Source organism: Gallus gallus, chromosome 25 (genome assembly GCF_016699485.2).
Source record: "Gallus gallus isolate bGalGal1 chromosome 25, bGalGal1.mat.broiler.GRCg7b, whole genome shotgun sequence".
In the NCBI taxonomy this organism is placed as follows: domain Eukaryota; kingdom Metazoa; phylum Chordata; class Aves; order Galliformes; family Phasianidae; genus Gallus; species Gallus gallus.
The window spans coordinates 775,659-801,574 of NC_052556.1; the positions used below are offsets into that span (position 1 = coordinate 775,659).

General features: G+C 65.8%; 2 protein-coding genes across 2 annotated transcripts; one reads left to right on the plus strand and one right to left on the minus strand.

The window, feature by feature from the left end:
* Positions 1-3,924: 3,924 nt before the first annotated feature.
* On the minus strand, positions 3,925-14,092 carry POLR3GL (RNA polymerase III subunit GL). The gene is made up of 9 exons (XM_040652487.2): positions 14,065-14,092; positions 13,077-13,215; positions 12,811-12,940; positions 12,652-12,720; positions 11,239-11,295; positions 9,874-9,950; positions 8,253-8,369; positions 5,984-6,075; positions 3,925-4,245 (listed from the first exon to the last, which is right to left on the minus strand). The coding sequence occupies exons 2-8, from the start codon at positions 13,194-13,196 to the stop codon at positions 5,989-5,991; spliced, it is 657 nt and encodes a 218-aa protein (XP_040508421.1). The 5' UTR covers positions 13,197-13,215; positions 14,065-14,092; the 3' UTR covers positions 3,925-4,245; positions 5,984-5,988.
* Positions 14,093-22,881: 8,789 nt separating this feature from the next.
* Positions 22,882-25,746, plus strand: LOC107051453 (ankyrin repeat domain-containing protein 34A-like). The gene is given in 2 exon segments (XM_040652486.2): positions 22,882-23,350; positions 23,352-25,746. Coding segments are annotated over 2 exon segments (1,410 nt in total). The 5' UTR covers positions 22,882-23,230; the 3' UTR covers positions 24,642-25,746.
* Positions 25,747-25,916: the final 170 nt, after the last annotated feature.

A 25,916-nucleotide genomic window follows, 5' to 3' on the forward strand; every position in this document is an offset into this window, starting at 1 on the left:
ACATGGACCCCATAACCCTGCACGGACACTCGGATCCCATAGCCCCACATGGGCCCCATAGCCCTGCACAGACCCCACAGCCCCACATGGAACATGGGACCCCATAACCCTGAGTGGACCCTGGGATCCCATAGCCCTGCACAGATCCCATAACCACACACACACCCCACAGCCCCAAATGGAACATGGGATCCCATAACCCTGAGTGGACCCTGGGATCCCATAGCCCCACATGGGCCCCACAGCCCTACACAGACCCCATAGCCCTGCACAGACCCCATAGCCTACACAGACCCCATACCCTACACAGACCCCATAGCTCTGCACAGACCCCATACCCTACACAGACCCCATAGCCTACACAGACCCCATACCCTACACAGACCCCATAGCCCTACACAGACCCCACAGCCCCACGTGGAACATGGGACCCCATAACCCTGAGTGGACCCTGGGATCCCATAGCCCCACATGGGCCCCATAGCCCTACACAGACCCCATAGCCTACACAGACCCCATAGCCCTACACAGACCCCACAGCCCCACATGGAACATGGGACCCCATAACCCTGAGTGGACCCTGGGATCCCATAGCCCCACATGGGCCCCATAGCCCTACACAGACCCCATAGCCTACACAGACCCCATAGCCTACACAGACCCCACAGCCCCACATGGAACATGAGATCCCACAACCCTGAGTGGACCCTGGGATCCCATAGCCCTGCACAGACCCCATAGCCCTACACAGACCCCATAGCCTACACAGACCCCATAGCCCCACATGGGCCCCATAGCCCTACACAAACCCCATAGCCCTACACAGACCCCATAGCCCCACACGGAACATGGGATCCCATAACCCAGAGTGGACCCTGGGATCCCATAGCCCTACACAGACCCCATAGCCCTGCACAGACCCCATAGCCCTACACAGACCCCACAGCCCCACATGGAACATGGGACCCCATAACGCTGAGTGGACCCTGGGATCCCATAGCCCCACATGGGCCCCATAGCCCCGCGCAGACCCCACAGCCCCACACGGCCACACAGCGGCTCTATGGGGCCGTTCCCCCTCAGCCCCACCGCAGACCTAAAATGGAGCGCAGCGCGGTGGCGTCGCCCCCATAAGGTTCCGCTTTGGGATCGGCACCCCGCCGCCGCCCCATAGACGGCCCTACAGCCGCCTCTCCCGGGGGCGGGGGGGGAGCGGAGGAACCTTTGGCCGAGTTGGAGCGGAGCGGCGGTGGGGCGGCGGCCAACAGCGCTGAGCAGAACGGGGGGGGGATGGGAGGGGGGTGTGGGGCGGAATGGCGCTGTGGGGCCGCGGGAGGGGGGGGGGGCTTTGGGAGGGAGTTGGGGGGCAGTGGAGTTATGGGGTTGTGGGGTGGGGTTGTGGGGGGGGGTAGAAGGGGGTTGTGGGGCGGGATGGGGTTGTGGGGCTGGGGGAGGGGGGGGGGGCTTTGGGAGGGAGTTGTGGGGCAGAGGGGTTATGGGGTTGTGGGGCTGGGGAAGGACGTGGGGGGCTTTGGGAGGGAGTTGTGGGGCAGTGGGGTTATGGGGTTGTGGGGTGGGGTTGTGGGGCTGAGGAAGGGAGTGGGGGGCTTTGGGATGGAGTTGTGGGGCAGAGGGGTCACGGGGTTGGGTTGTGGGGGGGGAGGGGGGGTAGAATGGGGTTGTGGGGCCGGGGGAGGGTGGGGGGGGCTTTGGGAGGGAGTTGGGGGGCAGAGGGGTTATGGGGTTGGGTTGTGGGGGGTAGAATGGGGTTGTGGGGCAGGATGGGGTTGTGGGGCTGGGGAAGGGAGTTGTGGGGCAGAGGGGTTGTGGGGTTGGGTTGTGGGGGGGGGTAGAAGGGGGTTGTGGGGCGGGATGGGGTTGTGGGGCTGGGGGGGGCGTGGGGGGGCTTTGGGAGGGAGTTGTGGGGCAGAGGGGTTGTCGGGTTGGGTTGTGGGGGGGTACAATGGGGGTGTGGGGCGGGATGGGGTTGTGGGGCTGGGGGAGGGAGTTGTGGGGCAGAGGGGTTGTGGGGTTGGGTTGTGGGGGGGGGGGTAGAATGGGGTTGTGGGGCCGGGGGAGGGCGGGGGGGGCTTTGGGAGGGAGTTGGGGGGCAGAGGGGTTATGGGGTTGTGGGGCTGAGGAAGGGCGTAGGGGGCTGGGGGAGGGAGTTGTGGGGCAGAGGGGTCATGGGGTTGGGTTGTGGGGGGGGGGGAATGGGGTTGTGGGGCGGGATGGGGTTGTGGGGCTGGGGGGGGCGTGGGGGGCTTTGGGAGGGAGTTGTGGGGTAGTGGGGTTGTGGGGTTGGGTTATGGGGGGGTACAATGGGGGTGTGGGGTGGAATGGGGCTGTGGGGCCGGGGGAGGGCGGGGGGGGCTTTGGGAGGGAGTTGTGGGGCAGAGGGGTTGTGGGGCAGTGGGGCTGAGGAAGGGCGTGGGGGGCTGGGGGAGGGAGTTGTGGGGCAGAGGGGTCATGGGGTTGGGTTGTGGGGGGGGGGGGGGGGGGGGGGTGTAGAATGGGGTTGTGGGGCCGGGGGAGGGTGGGGGGGGGCTTTGGGAGGGAGTTGGGGGGCAGAGGGGTTATGGGGTTGGGTTGTGGGGGGGGGGGAGTAGAATGGGGTTGTGGGGCAGGATGGGGTTGTGGGGCTGGAGGGGGGAGTTGTGGGGCAGAGGGGTTGTGGGGTTGGGTCGTGGGGCAGTGGGGCTTTAGGATGGAGTTGTGGGGCAGTGGGGTGGGGTTGTGGGGCTGGGGGTGGGGTTCGGGGGCTTTAGGATGAAGTTGTGGGGCAGAGGGACTGCGGTGGGGTTGTGGGGCAGTGGAGTGGGATGGGGGTGTGGGGCTGTGGGGCTGTGGGGTTGTGGGGTTGTGGGGTTGGGTTGTGAGGCTTTGGGATGGGGTTGTGGGGCAGTGGGGTTGGGTTGTGGGGCTGCAGGATGGAGTTGTGGGGCCGGATGGAGTTTGTGGGGCTTTGGGATGCAGTTATGGGGCTGGATGGGGTTGTGGGGCTTTAGGATGCAGTTATGGGGCCGGATGGGGTTGTGGGGCTTTAGGATGCAGTTATGGGGCCGGATGGAGTTGTGGGGCTTTGGGATGCAGTTATGGGGCGGGATGGAGTTGTGGGGCTTTAGGATGCAGTTATGGGGCCGGATGGGGTTGTGGGGCTTTGGGATGCAGTTATGGGTCGGGATGGGGTTGTGGGGCTGCGAGGCTGTATTGTGGCACTGCGGGTTGTGGGGCGGCTGCCGTAGGGCCGTACGCAGCTGTAGGGCTGTAGGATCCGATGGGGCACCGCAGTTCCCCCCCCCCCCCCATCCCCGCCCCACACATCGCCGCGGTGACCCCAAAGTGCGCGGAGCGGAACGACGCCTCCACTGCCCCCCCCCCCCATCCGCCCCCTATGGGGCCGCAGGACCGGAAGTGGGCAAAACAAAACGGGGGGGGGGGGGGGGGGGCGGCCCTACACGAGGAGCCCACGCGCCGCCCGCGTGCACAGCTGGGATGGGGGGGGGGGGGGGCTGTTTGTGCACGTGGACGGCCCCCCCCCCGTTCCTTCCCCCCCCCCCCCGGGGTTATTTGCACGCCCAGCCGGGAGACCCCACAAAAACAACGGCTTTAATGCGCGGAGATGGACATTTTGGGGGGGGGTCCGTCGTGCCCCAAAGTGGGGCGCATTACAGCGGGGGGAGGGGGGGGTCACCCCATATGCCCCCCCCCCCCCCCCCCCGTCCCAGCCCCATAAGTGCCCCCCCCCGGTCCCATATGCCCCCCCACCCCCCCGTCCCAGCCCCATAAGTGCCCCCCCCCCCCCCCCCCGGTCCCACCCCTATGTGTTCGTCTCCCTCCCCCCCCCCCCCAATTCGTGCCCCCCCACCCCATAAACGACCCCCCCCCCCCCCCTCCACCCCCTCCTCCTCCCTTCCAGCCCCATCTGTACCCCCCCCCCCTCCCCCCCCCAGGTTAAAAAGTGACATAAAAGCGCATAAAAACCCTTTGGTCCGATTTGGGGGGGGGGCGTTGGGTGACCCCCCACTGTGGGGCGGTGCGGTGTCCCCATAGGAGGCGCCCCCCCCCCCACGGCGCCCCCCCCGTACCCATCAGCGCACCTCCAGCGCCCTCTGCTGGCAGCGCGGAGAAGCGCAGCGCAATGGGGGGGGGCACTGCAGACCGCAGTGGGGGACACAGCTCCACGAGGGGGGGGGCACTGCGGGGTGGGGGTCCACGGGAGCTGATGGCGCTGCGATGGGTGTCCTGGGGGGGGGGGGGGCATTATTGGGGACATAAGAGGGGATATGGGTGTCAGCGTGGGGGGGGCACTGGGATGGGGTGGGGGGGGGCACTGGGACAGCGGTGTCCAGGTGGGGGGGGGACAGGGGGGAGGTACTGGGACACAACAGAGGACACTGGGATGGGGGTCAGGGTGGGGGGGGGGAGAGGTGGGGGAGAGTTGGGGGGGGGGCACTGGGACATGGGGGGTCCCCACTGGTGGCACTGTAATGGAGATCAGGGTGGGGGGGGTGACACTGGGATGGGGGGGGAGAGGTGGGGGTGGGTTGTGGGGGGGGGGCACTGGGACAGGGGTGTATGGGGCGGGGGGGGACGAAGGGGCACGGGGGACACAAGAGGGGACACGGGGGTCAGGGTGGGGGGGGCACTGGGATGGGGGGGTCCCCACTGGTGGCACTGGGATGGGGGTCAGGGTGGGGGGGGGTGACACTGGGATAGGGTGTCCAGGTTGGGGGGGGGCACTGGGATGGGTGGGGGGGATAGGTGGGGGAGGGTTGGCGGGGGGGGCACTGGGACAGCTGTGTCCCCATTGGTGGCACTGGGATGGGTGTCTGGGTGTGGGGGGGGGCGCTGGGGACACGAGAGGGGACATGGGTTGTCAAAGTGGGGGGGGGCACTGGGATGGGTGTCAGGGTGGGGGGGAATAGCTGGGGGATGGGTGGGGGGGGGCACTGGACAGGGGTGTATGGGGTGGGGGGGGGCTGGGGGGGCACTGGGACAGGGGTGTCCCCATTGGTGGCACTGGGATGGGGGTCCAGGTGGGGGGGGTGGCACTGGGATAGGGTGGGGGGGGAGAGGTAGGGGAGGGGTGAGGGGGGGCACTGGGACAGTGGTGACCTCACTGGTGACACTGGGATGGGGTCGGGGGGGGGGGGCACTGGGATTTGGGGGTCCAGGTGGGGGGGGACGGAGGGGCACTGGGGACACGAGAGGGGACACAGCTGTCAGGGTGGGGGGGGCACTGGGATGTGGGGGTCCCTACCGGTGGGTGGCACTGGGATGGGGGTCCGGGTGGGGGGGGGCACTGGGAAAAAAAGAGGGGACACAGCTGTCAGGGTGGGGGGGGCACTGGGATGGGTGTAAGGGGGGGGGTGTGTGACACTGGGATGGGGTGGGGGGGGGATAGGTGGGGGATGGGTGGGGGGGGGGCACTGGGACAGGGGTGTATGGGGTGGGGGGGGGCTGGGGGGGCACTGGGACAGGGGTGTCCCCATTGGTGGCACTGGGATGGGGGTCCGGGTGGGGGGGGTGACCCGGGGGGGGGGTGACATGGGGGGGTGACATTGGAGGGGGGTGACGTTGGGGGGGTGACATTGGAGGAGGGTGACGTTGGGGGGGTGACATTGGGGGGGGGTGACACAGGGGGGTGTGACGTTGGGGGGGTGACGTTGGGGGGGTGTGACGTTGGGGGGGGTGACGTTGGGGGGGGGTGACATTGAGGGGGTGACATTGGGGGGGGGTGACATTCGGGGGGGGGTGACATGGGGGGGGTGACATTGGGGGGGGTGACATTGGGGGGGTGACATTGGGGGGGGGTGACATTGGGGGGGGGTGACATTGGGGGGGTGACATGGGGGGGTGGCATTGGGGGGGGGTGACATTGGGGGGGGTGACATTGGGGGGGTGACATTGGGGGGAGTGACATTGGGGGGGTGACATTGGGGGGGGTGACATTGGGGGGGGGTGTTGCTGGGTGCCCCACCTCCATCAGTACACCGCTTCGTCCCCATTGTCATCGCTGTCCGCCCCGAAGTCCTCCCCGTTGTCAAAGTAGGACATGATGTAATCGGTCTCCTGGAGGGGAGGGGGCAGATTTGGGGTCACCTCATGACCCCCCCTTTGGACCCCGACCCCATAACGCCAACCCCATCATCCTAATGTCACTGCCAGTCCCTATCCTAAGCCTGACCCCACAACCCTATAACACCAATCCCGTCATCCCAATGTTAATCCCAGTCCCAATCCTAACCCTGACCCCATAACTCCATAACACCAACCCTATAATCCCAATGTTAATCTCAGTCCCCATCATCCCATAATGCCAACTCCATAATCCCAACGTTAATCCAGTCCCCATACTAACCCCAATCCCATAACCCCATAATGCCAACTCCATAATCCCAATGTTAATCCCAGTCCCCATCCTAACCCTGACCCCATAGCCCCATAATGCCAACCCCATAATCCCAATGTTAATCCCAGTCCTCATCCTAACCCTGACCCCATAACCCCATAATGCCAACCCCATAATCCCAACGTTAATCCCAGTCCCCATCCTAATCCTGACCCCATAAACGCAGTTCTGACCCCATAACCCCAACCCTAATCTCCCAAACAATCCCATAACCTCAACTCTAATCCCGATCCCATCCCAACCCCGACCCCATAACCTCAATCCCCATCCCAGAACCTCAACCCTAATCCCAATCCCATAACACTGCCCCCACAACCCCAAAATTCATCCCAATCCCAGCCCTAAGCCCAATTCTATAACCCCAATCCCAACCCCAAAAGCCCAATCCCAACCCCATAACCTTAACCCCAGTCCTAACCCCAATCCCAACCCCGATCCCATAACCCCAACCTTAGCCCTAAAACCCCAACCCCGTAACCTCAATCCCCACCCCAAAACCTCAATCCCAACCTCATAACCCCAAAACCCCAATCCTATAGCCCGAATCCCAACCTTAATTCCAACCCCATAACCCCATAACCCCAATCCCAACTCCATAGCCCCAATTCCAATCCTATAACCCCAATCCCAACCCCAACTCCATAACCTCAATCCCAACCCAAAACCCCAATCCCAACCTCATAATCCCAACCCCAATCCTATAGCTCCAATTCCAATCTTAATCCCAAACCCATAACCCCATAGCCTCAATCTCAACCCCATAACGCCAACCCCGATCCTATAACGCCAATCCCCACCATAATCCCAACCCCAGCCCCATAACCCCAATCCCAACCTTAATACCAACCCCAGCCCCACAACCCCATAACCCCAATCCTAACCTTAATCCCAATCCCAACCTTAATCCCAACCCCAGCCCCACAACCCCATAGCCCCAATCCCAACCTTAATCCCAACCCCAGCCCCACAACCCCATAACCTCAATCCCAACCTTAATCCCAACCCCATAACCCCAATCCTAACCTTAATCCCAATCCCAACCTTAATCCCAACCCTGATCCTATAACCCCAACCCCAACCTTAATCCCAATCCTAACCTTAATCCCAACCCCAGCCCCATAACCCCAACCCCATAACCCTGATCCTATAACCCCAATCCTAACCTTAATCTCAATCCCAATCCCAATTCCAGCCCCATAACCCCAACCCCATAACCCCGATCCCAACCTCAATCCCAATCCCGGCCCCATAACCCCAACCCCATAACCCCAATCCCAATCTTAATCCCAACCCCAGCCCCATAACCCCATAATCTCAATCCCAACCTTAATCTCAACCCTGGCCCCATAACCCCAATCCTAACCTTAATCCCAATCGCAATCCCAACCTTGACCCCAACCCCGATCCTCTAACCCCAATCCCAACCTTAATCCCAATCTAATCTTAATCCCAACCCCGATCCTATAACCCCAAACCCAACCTTCATCCCAACCCCAGACCCATAACCCCAACCCTGACCCAATAACCCCAATCCCAAAACCAGCCCCAAACCCCATAACCCCAAAGATACCCCAACCCTCACCCACCCCAACCCCCAACCCATCACTCCAAGCCCCGCCCCCAATCCCAAGCCCCACCCAATCCCAAGCCCCGCCCAGTTCCAAGCCCCGCCCAGTTCCAAGCCCCACCCAATCACGAGCCCCGCCCCTCACCTCAAGCCCCGCCCAATCCCAAGCCCGGCCCCCTCCCCAAGCCCCGCCCCAACCTCAAGCCTCGCCCAATCCCAAGCCCGGCCTCCAGCCCAAGCCCCGCCCCCCATCCCTAAGCCCCGCCCCACCTCCTCGTGCTCCTCCTCGTCGTATTCCTCCCCCTCCTCGTCGCGCCCCTCCCCCTCCTCCTCCTCCTCCTTCTCCTCCTCCTCTGACGTCACTTCCTCCTCCTTCTTCTCCAGGTGCTGCGGGGGGGGGCACTGTGCAGACTGACCCCCCCCCCAGAGCAGGCGACCCCCCCCCCCCAAAAGCAAAGACCCCCAAAGGGAGAACCCCCCAAAATGTGGGACCCCCCCTAAAGTGGGAGACCCCCCCCAAAATGTGGGACCCCCCTCCCAAAAATAAAGACCCCCCCCCCCCAAAATTTGGGACCCCCCCCCCAAAGTGTGGGACCCCCCCCCCAAAGTGTGGGACCCCCCCTCAAAGTAAAGACCCCCCCCCAAAGAAAGGGACCCCCTCAAAGTGAAGACCCCCTCTCCCAAACTGTTGACCCCCCCCAAATGTAAAGACCCCCCCCCAAACGAGACCCCCCCCCCCAAAGTGTGGGACCCCCCCCAAAAGGGAGAGACCCCCCCCCAAAGTATCTCCCCCCCAAAAAAAATGTGGGACCCCCCCCAAACTGAGACCCCCCCCCCAAAAGTAAAGACCTCTCACAGTGAGGACCCCCAAACTGAGGACCCCCCCCAAACTGAGGACCCCCCCAAAAAGACCCCTCAAAGTAAGGACCCCCACTCCCAAAGTGTGGGACCCCCCCCCGAAGTGTGGGACCCCCCCTCAAAGTAAAGACCCCCCCCAAAGCGAGTGACCCCCCCAAATAAAGGGAACCCCTCAAAGTGAGGACCCCCCTCCCAAACTGTTGACCCCCCCCAAATGTAAAGACCCCCCCCAAAACGAGACCCCCCCCCCCCAAAGTGTGGGACCCCCCCCAAAAGGGAGAGACCTCCCCCCAAAGTATCCCCCCCCCAAAAAATGTGGGACCCCCCCCAAACTGAGACCCCCCCCCCAAAAGTAAAGATCTCTCACAGTGAGGACCCCCAAACTGAGGACCCCCCAAACTGAGGACCCCCCCAAAAAGACCCCTCAAAGTAAGGACCCCCACTCCCAAAGTGTGGGACCCCCCCCCCAAAGTGTGGGACCCCCCCTCAAAGTAAAGACCCACCCCCAAACGAGTGACCCCCCCAAAGAAAAGGACCCCCTCAAAGTGAGGACCCCCCCTCCCAAACTATTGACCCCCCCAAATGTAAAGACCCCCCCCCCAAAACGAGACCCCCCCTCAAAGTGTGGGACCCCCCCCAAAGTGAGAGACCCCCCCCAAAAAAATGTGGGACCCCCCCCAAACTGAGACCCCCCCCCCAAAAGTAAAGACCTCTCAAAGTGAGGACCCCCAAACTGAGGACCCCCACCCAAAAAGACTCCTCAAAGGACCCCCCCTCCCAAACTGTTGACCCCCCCTCAAAGTAAAGACCCCCCCAAAACGAGACCCCCCCCCCCCAAAGTGTGGGACCCCCCCAAACCTGTGGACCCCCCCCAAAATGAGGACCCCCACTCACAACGTTCCGACTCCCCCCAAAGTAAAGACCCCCCCCCAAAGTGAGGACCCCACTCCCAAAGTGCTGATCCCCCCCCCCCCCCCATCGAGTGACCCCCCCAAAAAAACAAGGGACCCCCCCCAAATTTCAGCCCCATCACCTCCAACTTCTTTATGGTCTCCTCCTTATCGGGGGGGGGGGGGCGCGGCGCAGTGCGGGGGGGGGGCGCACAGCTCCCTGTGTGGGGTGGGGGGGGGGTCAGCCTGGGGGGTGGGGAAAAGGGGGGGGGCATGGGGGGGGCATGGGGGGACATTGGGGGGGTTGTATGGGGGGGGGAGGGGGGGATGTAGGGCCTATGGGGGGTGGGGGGGGCATTGGGGGGGCATATGGGGAGGGCAATGGGGAGCATGGGGGGGAAGGGGGGGAGTATGGGGGAGCATATGGGGGGGTACATGGGGGACATGGGGGGCATATAGGGGGCTGGGGGGGGCATGGAGGGGCATTGGGGGGCACATAGGGGAGACATGGGGGGGCATATGGGGGGCAAATGGGGGGGAATTGGGGGGGACATGGGGGGGGGGGGGGGATTTGGGGTGGCATAATGGGGGCCAGGGGTGGCATGGGGGGGAGGGGGGGCATATGGGGGGACATATGGGGGGGCGGGGGGGCACATGGGGGGACATGGGGGCATATGGGGGGGCACATGGGGGGGTGGGGGGGAACATGGGGGGCACATGGGGGGGTGGGGGGGGACTTGGGGTGGCATAATGGGGGGCAGGGGGGACATGGGGGGGCAGGGGGGGCATATGGGGGGGTGGGGGGAGACTTGGGGGGGCACATGGGGGGACACGGGGGCTTATGGGGTGGGCATATCGGGGGTGGGGGGGACATGGGGGGCACATGGGGGGGCAAATGGGGGGGGCGAGGGCGTGGGGGGGGCATATGGGGGGGCAGGGGGGAACATGGGGTTGGGGGGGGACTTGGGGTGGCATAATGCGGGGCGGGGGGGGCATGGGGGGGCATATGGGGGGTCACATGGGGGGACATGGGGGCATATGGGGTGGGCATATGGGGGGCAGGAGGGACATGGGGGGGTTGGGGGGTGGGAGGGCACATGGGGGAGCATATGGGGGGCAGGAGGGGACATGGGGGGGCATATGGGGCATGGGGGAGACTTGGGGTGGCATATGGGGGGACATGGGGGCATATGGGGTGGGCTTATGGGGGTGGGGGGGACATGGGGGGCAAACAGGGGGGGTGGGGGGGCATGGGGGGCATATGGGGGTCACATGGGGGGTCACATGGGGGGACATGGGGGGACATGGGGTGGGCATATGGGGGAGCGGGGGGACATGGGGGCAAATGGGGGGCCACAGGAGGACATAGGGGGACATGGGGTGGCACATGGGGGCACATGGGGTGGGCAAATGGGGGGTGGGGGGGACATGGGGGGGGAAATGGGGGGCACATTGGGGGGGGACACATGGGGGGCAGGGAGGGAAATGGGGGGCAGCGCCCCACTCACGGCCTTTGCGCAGCCGCCGCACGCGGATCTTCAGCTCCCGCGGGAACCGCCGCCAATCTGTGGGGCGATGTGGGGCGATGTGGGGCGATGTGGGGCTGTGGGGCTGTGGGGGGGGGGACGGACACCGCACGGCTCTCCTGCCCTACAGCCGCCCACCCCCACTGCCCCACAAACACTTCCATGCCACGGTTTCATCAATGGGGCGCCCCAAAGCCCCCCTGCCCCATAGCACCTCGCACCCCATAGCCTCCCTGACCCACATCTCCCTGCCCCATAGCACCTCACACCCCATAGCATCTCCCACCCCACAGCCCCCCCTGCCCCATAGCTCCCCCTACCCCATAGCACCCCACACCCCATAGCCTCTCCTGCCCCATAGCCCCCCCTACCCCATAGCACCCCACACCCCACAGTCCCCCCTCCCCACAGCCCCCCTGCCCCATAGCACCCCACACCCCATAGCCTCTCCTGCCCCATAGCCCCCCCTACCCCATAGCACCCCACACCCCATAGCCCCCCTACCCCACATCTCCCTGCCCCATAGCACCCCACACCCCATAGCCTCCCCCGCCCCCACAGCCCCCCCTGCCCCATAGCATCCCCCCACCCCATAGCCCCCCTGCCCCACACCGGGGTTCCACTCAATGGCCCATCTATGGGGCACCCCACAGCACCCCGCTTTGCCCCACAGCAGCCCCTCTGACCCACACCTGGGTTCCACTCAATCAATGGCCCCATCTATGGGGCACCCCACAGCATCCCGCTCTGCCCCACACCTGGGTTCCACTCAATGGCTCCATCTATGGGGCACCCCACAGCACCCCCCTTTGCCCCACAGCACCCTGCTCTGCCCCACAACTGGGTTCCACTCAATGGTCCCATCTATGGGGCACCCCACCGCACTCCCCTTTGCCCCACCACACCCCGCTCTGCCCCACAACTGAGTTCCAATCAATGGCCCCATCTATAGGGCACCCCACAGCAGCTCCCTCTGCCCCACAACTGGGTTCTAATCAATGGCCCCATCTATGGGGCACCCCACAGCACCCCGCTTTGCCCCACAGCACCCCCACTCTGCCCCACACCTGGGTTCTACTCAATGGCCCCATCTATGGGGCACTCCACCGCACCCCACTCTGCCCCACAGCAGCCCCTTCTGCCCCACACCTGGGTTCCACTCGATGGCCCCATCTATGGGGCACCCCACAGCACCCCCCTTTGCCCCACAGCAGCCCCCTCTGCCCCACACCTGGGTTCCAATCAATAACTCTATCTATGGGGCACCCCACAGCAGCTCCCTCTGCCCCAGAGCAGCCCCTTCTGCCCCACACCTGGGTTCCACTCGATGGCCCCATCTATGGAGCACCCCACAGCACCCCGCTTTGCCCCACAGCACCCCACTCTGCCCCACACCTGGGTTCCACTCGATGGCCCCATCTATGGGGCTGGACAGTTGGTATTTATCCGAGTAGCGCTCGATGTCTGCGGGACGACAGCACGGAGAACATCAGGGGGTCCACCCGGGATGGGGGGGGGGGTGGGCACAGGAGGGGCTGTGGGTCCGCCCCATACCTCTGTGTGGGGCGCCGGGGCGGACGAAGTAGGGGAGCCCCTTCATGGCCCCCCGCAGCTCCTGCTTCAGCGCCAGCATGTACTCCACCTCCTCCCCCCCCGGCAGCGGCACCGCCCGGCACTCCACGGCCTGCGGGGTCAGCGTGGGCTCAATGGGAGCACTTGTGGGGCTGAAGACCCCCCCCGTGGGGCTGAGGACCCCCCCCGTGGGGCTGAAGACCCCCCCTTGAACCCCCCCCCCCCCCCCCCCCAAAAGCAAAACTCACCGGGAAGAGCGGGGAGGGCTGCAGGGTGGGGGGCGGCAGCGCGTCGCCCTTCCCGATGCCCACCGCCTCCGTGCTGAACGTCAGCGCCCCACGGCCCCGAGCGCGGCCACGGGACGCCATGGGGCGCGGGGGGGGGGCGCTGTGGGGCGGAGGGTGAGAAGGGGGGAGGAGGTGGGGCGGCCCGGGGGGGATATATGGGGGGCGGCAGTAAGGGGTGTGGGGGGGGGAATGTGGGGGATGCTATGGGGTATACGTGGGGTGGGGGGATGAGGACACGGGGCGGCCCTATGGGGTGGGGACACCTCTGCGCCCCCCAATCCCCACCACCCCACCACCCCCAGCCCCACTGCGCCCCCCATCCCTGCTGCCCCATTGCCCCCCGCCCCACTGAGCTGTTGCCCGCACCCCCACTGCCCCACTGTGCTGTGCTCCCCACCCCATTGAGCTGTGCCCCCCACCCCACGACCCCCAGACCCCCATCTGTAGGGTAGTGGGGGACGCCCTATGGGGTGGACGGGGCACGTGGGGTACCCCTATGGGGTGGAGGGGACATATGGGGGATCCCTACGGAGTTGGAGGGCACCTCTATGGGGTGGAGGGAACATATGGGGGATCTCTATGGAGTTGGAGAGCGCCCTCTACGGGGTGGGGGGGACGTATGGGGGATTCCTATGGGGAGGGGTGGGGGATGTATGGGGCATCTTTAGAATCGGAGGGACGTATGGGGCGCCCCTATGGGGTGAGGGGGGCACCTCTATAGGAGAGCACGGGACATATGGGGCATCTCTATGGGACGCACGAGGACGCAGAGCAGTCCTATGGGGTTGGGGGGGGGGCATTTGGGAGCCCCTATGGGGTGGGGGGGCACCGTTATAGGGGAACACGCGGGGCTCCCCCACGCGGTACGGTGAGGACGCGCAGGGCAGCCCTACGGGGTATGGGGGGACGGCCCCGTGGGACGCGGAGCGCCCCCAGCCCACTCCGGTACCTGCACCGCGCATGCGCCGCCCGAACACGTGCTTCCGGTACGCGCAGCGCGCATGCGCCGCTCGATCACGTGCTTCCGGGAGAACGCACCGAGTCCGAAAGAGGCGGGGCCAGAACTCCCGCTCCGCACTGATTGGTGGGAGAAGGAGCCAATCAGAGGACGGGGAGAGGAGATGGGCGGGGGATGAATGGGGCGGGGCGGGGCTGAATGGGGGCGGGGCGGGGATGAATGGGGCGGGGATGAATGGGGGCGGTCGGGGAGGTGCGGGGAATCGGAGCGCGGAATGCGGGGATGAGCGCCTGCGGGGGGGCGGGCAGAGTAATAACGGCCCCTTCTCGTGTGATGCCCACAGCGCTGCCCCACAACCCCACCGCCCCATTGCCCTCAGCCCCACTGAGCTGTGCCCCCCACCCCACCACCCCATGACCCCCAGACCTGCTATGCTGTGACCCCCCATCCCCACCACCCCACCACCCCCAGTCCCACTGTGCTGCCCACCCCTGCTGCCCCACTGCCCCACTGTGCTGTGCCCCACACCCCACCACCCTGTGACCCCCACCCCAGCTATGCTGTGCCCCCCAATCCCCACCACCCCACCACCCCCAGTCCCACTGTGCCCCCCACCCCTGCTGCCCCATTGCCCTCAGCCCCATTGAGCTGTGCCCCCCACCCCACCACCCCACAACCCCCAGACCTGCAATGCTGTGCCCCCCAATCCCCACCACCCCCAGCCCCACTGTGCCCCCCACCCCTGCTGCCCCATTGCCCCATTGAGCTGTGCCCCCCACCCCATGACCCCCAGACCTGCTATGCTGTGACCCTCATCCCTACCACCCCACCACCCCCAGCCCCACTGTGCCCCCCATCCCTGCTGCCCCATTGCCCCCAGCCCCACTGAGCTGTGCCCACACCCCCACTGCCCCACTGTGCTGTGCCCCCCATCCCCACGACCCCCAGACCTGCTATGCTGTGCCCCCCAATCCCCACCACCCCCACCCCCACTGTGCTGCCCACCCCTGCTGCCCCACTGCCCCACTGTGCTGTGCCCCCCACCCCACCACCCCGTGACCCCCACCCCAGCTATGCTGTGCCCCCCATCCCCACTGCCCCATTGCCCCCAGCCCCATTGAGCTGTGCCCGCACCCCCACTGCCCCATTGCCCCATTGAGCTGTGCCCCCCACCCCACTGAGCTATGCCCCCCAATCCCCACCACCCCACCACCCCCAGCCCCACTGTGCCCCCCACCCCTGCTGCCCCATTGCCCCCAGCCCCACTGCCCTATTGCCCCACTGTGCTGTGCCCCGCACCCCAGCTATGCTGTGCCCCCCATCCCCACTGCCCCATTGCCCCCAGCCCCATTGAGTTGTGCCCCCCACCCCAAGACCCCCAGACCTGCTATGCTGTGACCCCCATCTCCACCACCCCCAGCCCCACTGTGCCCCCCACCCCTGCTGCCCCATTGCCCCACTGTGCTGTGCCCCCCACCCCACCACCCCACAACCCCCAGACCTGCTATGCTGTGCCCCCCAATCCCACCACCCCAAGCCCCACTGTGCCCCCCTCCCTGTTGCCCCATTGCCCCCAGCCCCACTGAGCTGTGCCCCCCACCCCACGGCCCGCAGCCCCACAGCATCGCCCCCCCTCCCCCCCCCCACCGCGGGGTGCTGTCGGTTCGCCGCCGCTCCCCCCTCCCGGTGATTCATCCCTCCCTTCCCCCCCCCCCCGCCCGGAGCTGCCGAAAATAGCGATGCGGGGCGGGGGGGGAACCCCCGAATAACCTCCCCCGTCGCCCCCCCCCCCCCCCATCCTCCCCCCGGAGGCGGCGGTGAGCCGGGATGGCGGCGGCGGCGGGGAACCGTCCCCCCCAGCTGAGCACCGCGGACCCCAACACCGCGCCGGGGGGCACCGCGCTCCGGTTGCCATGGTAACAAAGGGATGGAGGGATGGGGGGGGGGGGACGGGGATGGGGTTGGGGGGGCTCCGGGAGCGGCTCCCAACTCCCCCCCCCCCCGACCCCCCCCACCAGGAGGGCTGCTGCCGCGCGGCCCCACACGCACAGCCTGGGCTCTCGGGGGGGGGGGGGGGGCTTTGAAATGGGGCGGGGGGGGCGGGGGGGGAAAAGGATTCGTCCCCATTCCCCCACTCCCCATTCATTTCCCCATCCATTTCCCCATCCATTTCCCCTTTCATTTCCCCTTTCATTTCCCCATCCCTTTTCCCTTCCATTTCCTCATTCATTTCCCCTTTGATTTCCCCATTAATTTCCCCTTTGATTTCCCCTTCCATTTCCCCATCCATTTCCCCTTCCATTTCCCCATCCATTTCCCCTTCCATTTCCCCTTTCATTTCCCCACCCATCTTCTCCATCCCCTTCCATTTCCCCATCCATTTCCCCACTCATTTCCCCATCCATTTCCCCTTCCATTTCCCCACTTCCCAGCGGAGCTCCCGGAGTTGCAGTCACCATGGGAACCACACAGAGGGAATGGGGGGGGGGGGAAGGGGAAAATGGGGGTTCAGGGGGGGATGTGGAGGTATGGGGGGATGGGAGGGATGTGGGGTACAGTGGAGGATGTGGGGCTGTGGGGGGATTTGGGAGTATAGGGGGGGGTATGAAAGGATGGGGAGATTTGGGGGTCCGGGGGGAATGTGGGGGTATGGGGGGGATTTGGGGGTGGGCGATGTGGGGGTATGGGGGGGTATGTGGAAATATGGGGGATTTGGGGGTACAGTGAGGGATGTGGGGGGGAATGTGGGGCTACGGGGGGGATTTGGGAGTGGGGAGATATGGGGGGGATGTGGGGGTATGGGGGGATGTGGGGATACAGGGGGGATTTGGGGGGACAGTGAGGGATGGGGGGTGGGGGAATGTGGGGGTACGGGGGGGATTTGGGGGTGTAGAGGGGGATATGGGAGTGGGGAGATATGGGGGGGATGTGGGGGTACAGCGGGATTTGGGGATACAGGGGAGATTTGGGGGGGATGTGGGGGATGGGGGGGAATGTGGGGCTACGGGGGGGATTTGGGACTGTAGGGGGGATATGGGAGTGGGGGGGATGTGGGGGGGATGTGGGGGTATGGGGGGATATGGGGATACAGGGGAGATTTGGGGGGACAGTGGGGGATGGGGGGCAATGGGGGGCTACGGGGGGGATATGGGAGTGGGGAGATATGGGGGGGATGTGGGGGTATGGGGGGATATGTGGAAATATGGGGGGATTTGGGGGACAGTGGGGGATGGGGGGAATGTGGGGCTATGGGGGGGATTTGGGACTGTAGGGGGGATATGGGAGTGGGGGGGATGTGGGGGCATGGGGGGATATGGGGATACAGGGGAGATTTGGGGGGACAGTGGGGGATGGGGGCAATGGGGGGCTACGGGGGGGATTTGGGAGTGTAGAGGGGGATATGGGAGTGGGGGGGATATGGGGATACAGGGGGGATTTGGGGGGATTTGGGGGGACAGTGAGGGATGGGGGGTGGGGGAATGTTGGGGTACAGCGGGATTTGGGGGTATAGAGGGAGATTTGGGGGGGATGTGGGGGTCTGGGGGGGGATGTGGAAGTGTGGGGGGATTTGGGGGCATGGGGGGGATGCGGGGTTTAGGGGAATGTGGGGGTATGGGAGGGATGTGGAGGTATGGGGGGGGTTGTGGGGGTACGGGGGGGGATGGGGGCTTTGGGGTCAGGATGATGGGTGGGGGATTCCAGAGGGGGTGACTGGAAGTGGGGGGCAGAGAGGAGGGGTGTATGGGGGGGGACACGGAGGGGGGGGGGGGGGATAAGAGGGGGGGACAGCCAGGAATGGGGAGAGGGATGGAGGATGGATGGGGGGGAGATGGGACACGGGGGGGGGGGGGGGCTGCAGGTGGGGTTTGGGGTGCAGAGGGGGCGCTGCCGAGGGGGAATCCCCACCTGTGATCACACAGCGCCCCCCTCCGTGTCCCATCGGTGCCACATCCATTCCGTGGCCCCTCTGTGTCCCACTGATGTCCCCTCTCCCCCCACACCCCATTACTGCCACACCCATTCGGTGTCCCCCCCACATCCCATTGCTGTCACATCCGTTCAGTGTCCCCTCTGTGCCCCATTGATGTCCCCCCACATCCCACTGCTGCCACACCCCCTCAGTGTCCCCTCAGTGTCCCACTGATGTCCCCTCTCCCCCCACATCCCATCGCTGTCACATCCATTCAGTGTCCCCTCTGTGTCCCACTGATGTCCCCCCCACATCCCACTGACACCACACCCCCCTCAGTGTCCCCTCCACATCCCATTGGTGCCGCACCCCCTCAGTGTCCCCTCAGTGTCCCACTGCTGTCCCCTGTCCCCCCACACCCCATTACTGCCACACCCCCTCAGTGTCCCCCCCCGTCCCATCGCTGCTGCATCCCTCAGTGCCCCACATCCGCCCCCCACCACTACCACATCCACTCTGTGTCCCCTCAGTGTCCCTCTGATGTCCCCTCTCCCCCCACATCCCATTGGTGCCACACCCCCTCAGTGTCCCCCCCACGTTCCATCAGTGCCACATCCATTCAGTGTCCCCTCCACGTCCCATTGCTGCCACATCCCCTCAGTGTCCCCTCTGTGCCCCATTGATGTCCCCCCCAAATCCCATTACTGCCACACCCCCTCAGTGTCCCACTGATGTCCCCTCTCCCCCACATCCCATCACTGTCACATCCATTCAGTGTCCCCTCTGTGTCCCATTAGTGCCGCACCCCCTCACTGTCCCCTCAGTGTCCCACTGATGTCCCCTCTGCCCCCCCACCCCATTACTGCCACACCCCCTCAATGTCCCTCCATGTCCCATCGCTGTCACACCCATTCAGTGTCCCCTCAGTGTCCCATTGACATCCCCCTACGTCCCATCGCTGTCACACCCCCTCAGTGTCCCCTCTGTGTCCCACTGATGTCCCCCCCAAATCCCATTACTGCCACACCCCCTCAGTGTCCCACTGCTGTCCCCTGTCCCCCCACACCCCATTACTGCCACACCCCCTCAGTGTCCCCTCTGTGCCCCATTGATGTCCCCCCCAAATCCCATTACTGCCACACCCCCTCAGTGTCCCACTGATGTCCCCTCTCCCCCACATCCCATCGCTGTCACATCCCTTCAGTGTCCCCTCTGTGTCCCATTAGTGCCGCACCCCCTCAGTGTCCCCTCCATGTCCCATTGCTGTCACACCCATTCAGTGTCCCATTGATGTCCCCTCTGTCCCCACATCCCATCGCTGTCACATCCATTCAGTGTCCCCTCTGTGTCCCACTGATGTCCCCCCCACGTCCCACTGACACCACACCCCCTCAGTGTCCCCTCCACGTCCCATTGGTGCCACACCCCCTCACTGTCCCCTGAGTGTCCCACTGATGTCCCCTCCACCCCCCACATCCCATCGCTGTCACACCCATTCAGTGTCCCCTCTGTGTCCCATTGATGTCCCCTCCATGTCCCACTGCTGCCACACCCCCTCAGTGTCCCCTCAGTGTCCCACTGATGTCCCCTCTCCCCCCACATCCATTCAGTGCCACATTACTGCCACACCCCCTCAGTGTCCCCCCTCCGTCCCATCGCTGCTGCATCCCTCAGTGCCCCACATCCGCCCCCCACCGCTACCACATCCACTCTGTGTCCCCTCAGTGTCCCTCTGATGTCCCCTCTCCCCCACATCCCATCACTGTCACATCCATTCAGTGTCCCCTCTGTGTCCCATTGATGTCCCCCCACATCCCACTGACACCACACCCCCTCAGTGTCCTCTCTGTGTCCCACTGATGTCCCCCCCAAACCCCATTACTGCCACACCCCCTCAGTGTCCCCTCTGTGCCCCATTGATACCCCCCCCACGTCCCATTGCTGCCACACCCCCCCACTGTCCCCTCAGTGTCCCACTGATGTCCCCTCTCCCCCACATCCCATCGCTGTCACACCCATTCAGTGTCCCCCCCATGTCCCATTGATGTCCCCTCCACGTCCCACTGCTGCTGCACCCCCTCAGTGTCCCCTCTGTACCCCACTGATGTCCCCCCCAAATCCCATTACTGCCACACCCCCTCAGTGTCCCACTGATGTCCCCTCTCCCCCACATCCCATCGCTGTCACATCCATTCAGTGTCCCCTCTGTGTCCCATTAGTGCCGCACCCCCTCAGTGTCCCCTCCATGTCCCATTGCTGTCACACCCATTCAGTGTCCCATTGATGTCCCCTCTGTCCCCACATCCCATCGCTGTCACATCCATTCAGTGTCCCCTCTGTGTCCCATTGATGTCCCCTCCATGTCCCACTGCTGCCACACCCCCTCACTGTCCCCTGAGTGTCCCACTGATGTCCCCTCCACCCCCCACATCCCATCGCTGTCACACCCATTCAGTGTCCCCTCTGTGTCCCATTGATGTCCCCTCCATGTCCCACTGCTGCCACACCCCCTCAGTGTCCCCTCAGTGTCCCACTGATGTCCCCTCTCCCCCCACATCCATTCAGTGTCACATTACTGCCACACCCCCTCAGTGTCCCCCCCCCCGTCCCATCGCTGCTGCATCCCTCAGTGCCCCACATCCGCCCCCCACCGCTACCACATCCACTCTGTGTCCCCTCTGTGTCCCACTGATGTCCCCTCTCCCCCACATCCCATCGCTGTCACATCCATTCAGTGTCCCCTCTGTGTCCCAATGTCCCCCCCCACCTCCTACTGACACCACACCCCCTCTGTGTCCCCTCCACATCCCATTGATGTCCCCCCCAAATCCCATTACTGCCACACCCCCTCCATGTCCCACTGATGTCCCCTCTCCCCCACATCCCATCACTGTCACATCCATTCAGTGTCCCCTCTGTGTCCCATTAGTGCCGCACCCCCCCACTGTCCCCTCAGTGTCCCACTGATGTCCCCTCCGCCCCCCCACCCCATTGCTGCCACACCCCCTCAGTGTCCCCTCTGTGCCCCATTGATGTCCCCCCCAAATCCCATTACTGCCACACCCCCTCAGTGTCCCACTGATGTCCCCTCTCCCCCACATCCCATCACTGTCACATCCATTCAGTGTCCCCTCTGTGCCCCATTGATGTCCCCCCCAAATCCCATTACTGCCACACCCCCTCAGTGTCCCACTGATGTCCCCTCTCCCCCACATCCCATCACTGTCACATCCATTCAGTGTCCCCTCTGTGTCCCATTAGTGCCGCACCCCCTCACTGTCCCCTCAGTGTCCCACTGATGTCCCCTCCGCCCCCCCCACCCCATTACTGCCACACCCCCTCAGTGTCCCTCCATGTCCCATCGCTGTCACACCCCCTCAGTGTCCCCTCTGTGTCCCACTGATGTCCCCCCCAAATCCCATTACTGCCACACCCCCTCAGTGTCCCACTGCTGTCCCCTGTCCCCCCACACCCCATTACTGCCACACCCCCTCAGTGTCCCCTCTGTGCCCCACTGATGTCCCCCCCAAATCCCATTACTTCCACACCCCCTCAGCGTCCCACTGATGTTCCCTCCACCCCCCAAATCCCATTACTTCCACACCCCCTCAGTGTCCCACTGATGTCCCCTCTCCCCCACATCCCATCGCTGTCACATCCATTCAGTGTCCCCTCCGTGTCCCATTGGTGCTGCACCCCCTCAGTGTCCCCTCTGTGCCCCACTGATGTCCCCCCCACATCCCACTGACACCACACCCCCTCAGTGTCCCCTCCGTGTCCCATTGCTGTCACACCCATTCAGTGTCCCCTCTGTGCCCCATTGATACCCCCCCCACGTCCCATTGCTGCCACACCCCCCCACTGTCCCCTCAGTGTCCCACTGATGCCCCCTCCACCCCCCAAATCCCCTTACTGCCACATCCCCTCAGTGTCCCACTGATGTCCCCTCTCCCCCCACATCCATTCAGTGCCACATTACTGCCACACCCCCTCAGTGTCCCCCCCACGTTCCATCAGTGCCACATCCATTCAGTGTCCCCTCCACGTCCCACTGCTGCCACACCCCCTCAGTGTCCCCTCTGTGTCCCACTGATGTCCCCTCTCCCCCCCACATCCCATCGCTGTCACATCCATTCAGTGTCCCCTCAGTGCCCCATTGATGTCCCCCCACATCCCACTGCTGCCACACCCCCTCAGTGTCCCCTCAGTGTCCCACTGATGTCCCCTCTGCCCCCCCAACCCCATTACTGCCACACCCATTCGGTGTCCCCCCCACATCCCATCGCTGTCACATCCATTCAGTGTCCCCTCAGTGTCCCACTGATGTCCCCTCTCCCCCCACATCCATTCAGTGCCACATTACTGCCACACCCCCTCAGTGTCCCCCCCACGTTCCATCGGTGCCACATCCATTCAGTGTCCCCTCCACGTCCCATTGCTGCCACACCCCCTCAGTGTCCCCTCTGTGTCCCACTGATGTCCCCCCCAAATCCCATTACTGCCACACCCCCTCAGTGTCCCACTGATGTCCCCTCTCCCCCCCCCCACCCCATTACTGCCACACCCCCTCAGTGTCCCCTCAGCGTCCCACTGATGTCCCCTCTGCCCCCCAAATCCCATTACTGCCACATCCCCTCTGTGTCCCACTGATGTCCCCCCCACATCCCATTACTGCCACATCCCCTCACTGTCCCCTCTGTGTCCCACTGATGCCCCCTCCGCCCCCCACGTCCCACGGACACCGCACCCCCTCAGTGTCCCCTCCGCGTCCCACCGCCTCCCCGCAGTTCCCACCCCCACCCCATCTCTGTGTCGCCCCGCAGTGACTCCGTGACCCTCAGCACCCCCCGCGCCCGACCCCGACCGGAGCGCCTCGGAGCGCCGTGACCCCATCCGCGGCCGGGCGGTACCGCGGGTCGCTCCGCCGCCGCTCAGCCGACGGTTCCGCCGAAGGCTCCGGGGGGTCCCACGGTTCCGACGGAGGGTCCGGGGGGTCCGACGGTTCCGACGGAGGGTCCAACAGTTCCGCCGAAGGCTCCGGGGGGTCCGACGGTTCCGACGGAGGGTCCGACAGTTCCGTCGAAGGCTCCGGGGGGTCCCACGGTTCCGACGGAGGTTCCGACGGTTCCGGCGGAGGGTCCGACGGTTCCGACGGAGGGTCCGACAGTTCCGTCGAAGGCTCCGGGGGGTCCCACGGTTCCGACGGAGGGTCCGACGGAGGGTCCGACAGTTCCGTCGAAGGCTCCGATGGTTCCGACGGAGGGTCCGACGGTTGCGGCGGAGGGTCCGACGGTTCCGGCGGAGGGTCCGGCGCTGCAGCGGGCGGTGACCGCGGGCCGACTGCGGCTGACGCGGCTGCTGCTGGAGGGGGGGGGCGTACATCAACGAGGGCGACGCGCGGGGGCGGACGGCGCTGATGGCCGCGTGCCGGGCGCGCTACGCCGACCCCGGCGAGAGGGCGCGGATGGTGCGGTACCTCCTCCGCTGCGGGGCCGACCCCAACATCGCCGACGCGGCCGGCATGACGGCGCTGATGCACGCGTGCGCCGAGCGGGCCGGGGCCGCGGTGGCCGCGCTGCTGCTGGAGCACGGAGCCGACCCCGGCGCCAGGGACTACGGCGGCTCCTCGGCGCTGCTGTACGCGGCGCAGCGCGGCGACCGCCCGACGCTGCAGGCGCTGCTGGACGCGTGCGAGGCGCGGGGCCGAGAAGTCATCATCATCACCACGGCCACGTCGCCGTCGGGCACCAAAACCACGCGGCAGTACCTCCACGCGGCGCCGCCGTCCCCGGCGTCGTCGGCGTCGTCGTCTCCCGCCCCGTGCGCGTCCCCGTCGGACGTGGAGCTGCGCGCCGCCGGCGGCGAAACGGAGCGCGAGGAGCGCGTCTTCCGCTTCCCACCGCCGCCGCCGCCGCCGCCGCCCCCCCCCGTCGCCCCCCCGCCGCCCCCCCGAGCCCCGCGGCGGCCGCTGCAGCGCCTCAACTCGGAGCCGGGGGGGCTGCGGGCGGCGGGGGGCGCGGGGGGGCGGACGACGACGGAGGGGCTGCGGCCGTGCGCGCGCCCGCGGCGGCACAGCGCGGAGGGGCGCGACGCCGACGGGCCCGAATCCCCCCCCCCCCGGAGACCCCCGGCCGCCCCCGCCGCCGCTCCGCGGGCCCCGACGTGCGGGCGCCGCGCCGCCCCCCCCCATCTCCCCCGAGTCCCCCCCCGCTCCCCGCCGCCGCGCTCCCGGTTTGCTGCAGCGCCGCGGGTCGGGGCCGCTGCTCCTGGAGCCCCCCGGGCCGGGCAGAGCCCCCCCGCTGCTGCCCCCCCTGCTCGGCGCTCCCCCCCCGGCTCCGCCGTCGCCCAAAGGGCGCCGTCAACTGCGGCGCCGCCACTCCGTGCAGAGCGAGCAGACGTGGCGCAGCGCCGACGGCGGGGGGAGACCCTGAGGGACCCCACGGGGACCCCAACAAAACCCCACGGAGACCCCGTGGAGAACACACAGAGACACCACGGGACCCCAAAGCGACACCACGGGGACCCTGAAGTGACCCCATGGAGAACCCCACAGAGACCCCGTGGAGAACCCACAGAGACACCACGGGACCCCAAAGTGACCCCACGGGACCCCACAGAGACACCACGGGACCCCAAAGTGGCACCATGGGGACCCTGAAGTGACCCCATGGAGAACCCCACAGAGACCCCGTGGAGAACACACAGAGACACCATGGGACCCCAAAGTGACACCACGGGACTCCAAAGTGACACCATGGAGACCCCACAGAGACCCCATGGGGACCCCATGGAGAACCCACAGTGACACCACGGGACTCCAAAGTGACCCCACGGGACCCCACAGAGACACCACAGGACCCCAAAGTGGCACCATGGGGACCCTGAAGTGACCCCATGGAGAACCCCACAGAGACCCCGTGGAGAACCCACAGGGACACCATGGGACTCCAAAGTGACACCGCAGGATACCAAAGCATCACCATGGGGACCTCACAGTGACCCCATGGGGACCCCAACAAAACCCCACAGAGACCCCGTGGAGAACACACAGGGACACCACGGGGACCCCGAAGAAACCCCATGGGGACCCCAAAGCGACATCACGGGGATCCCACAGAGACTCCAAAAAAACCCCATTGAGACCCCATGGAGAACCCACAGGGACACCTCGGGACCCCAAAATGACACCACGGGACCCCAAAGTGACACCACGGGGATCCCAGAGCGACACCACGGGGACCCCAAAGTGACATCACGGGACCCCAAAATGACACCACGGGACCCCAAAGTGACTCCACGGGACCCCACAGAGACCCCCCGAGGACTGCACGGGGATCCCATGGGGACCCCACAGTAACTCCGTGGGGAACCCACGATGACCCCACAGTGACTCAGCAGAGAGCCCACGGGGACCCCACGGTGATACCGCAATGATCCTACAGTGACCCCACGGGGACACCGCAGCGACCCCATGAGGACCCCATAATGACCCCACGGGGTCCCCACAGTGACCCCCGCGATATCCCCACGGGGACCCCGCAGTTGACTTCGTGAAGACCCCAAAATGACCCCACGGGGATCCGACGGTGACCCCATAGGGATCTTAAAGTAACCCCACAGTGACCCCCCCGCGGACCCCACGAGTGACCCCGCAGCGCCCCGCTTGGGGTCACAGTGCGACCCACAGCGCCCCCTGGCGGTACGGCGGAGTGCGGCAGCGGGGCGGCAGACGCGGGGGGGGTCCGGCGGTGACACGGGGGGGGGGGGGGGGGAAGTGGGGGGACAGCGGCGGTGTCACGGAATAAAGGGGCGTGGGGACAGCACGGCTGTGGGGCGTCACCTCGGGGGGCGCATCTGGGGGTGGCACCCGGGGGCGCTGTCACGTCGGGGGGGCGTCGCGTGTGCCCGCTGTCACCTCCGGCTGCCCTCACGT

What these genes read in the sequence shown, in the direction of transcription:
- POLR3GL (XM_040652487.2), bottom strand. Translation starts at nt 13,196, where the DNA reads ATGGCGTCCCGTGGCCGCGCTCGGGGCCGTGGGGCGCTGACGTTCAGC. An exon ending in AGCCCTCCCCGCTCTTCCCG is followed by an intron (nt 12,941 to 13,076) that starts GTGAGTTTTGCT and finishes CTGACCCCGCAG; the next exon opens with GCCGTGGAGTGCCGGGCGGT. An exon ending in GGCCATCGAGTGGAACCCAG is followed by an intron (nt 11,296 to 12,651) that starts GTGTGGGGCAGA and finishes ATCGCCCCACAG; the next exon opens with ATTGGCGGCGGTTCCCGCGG.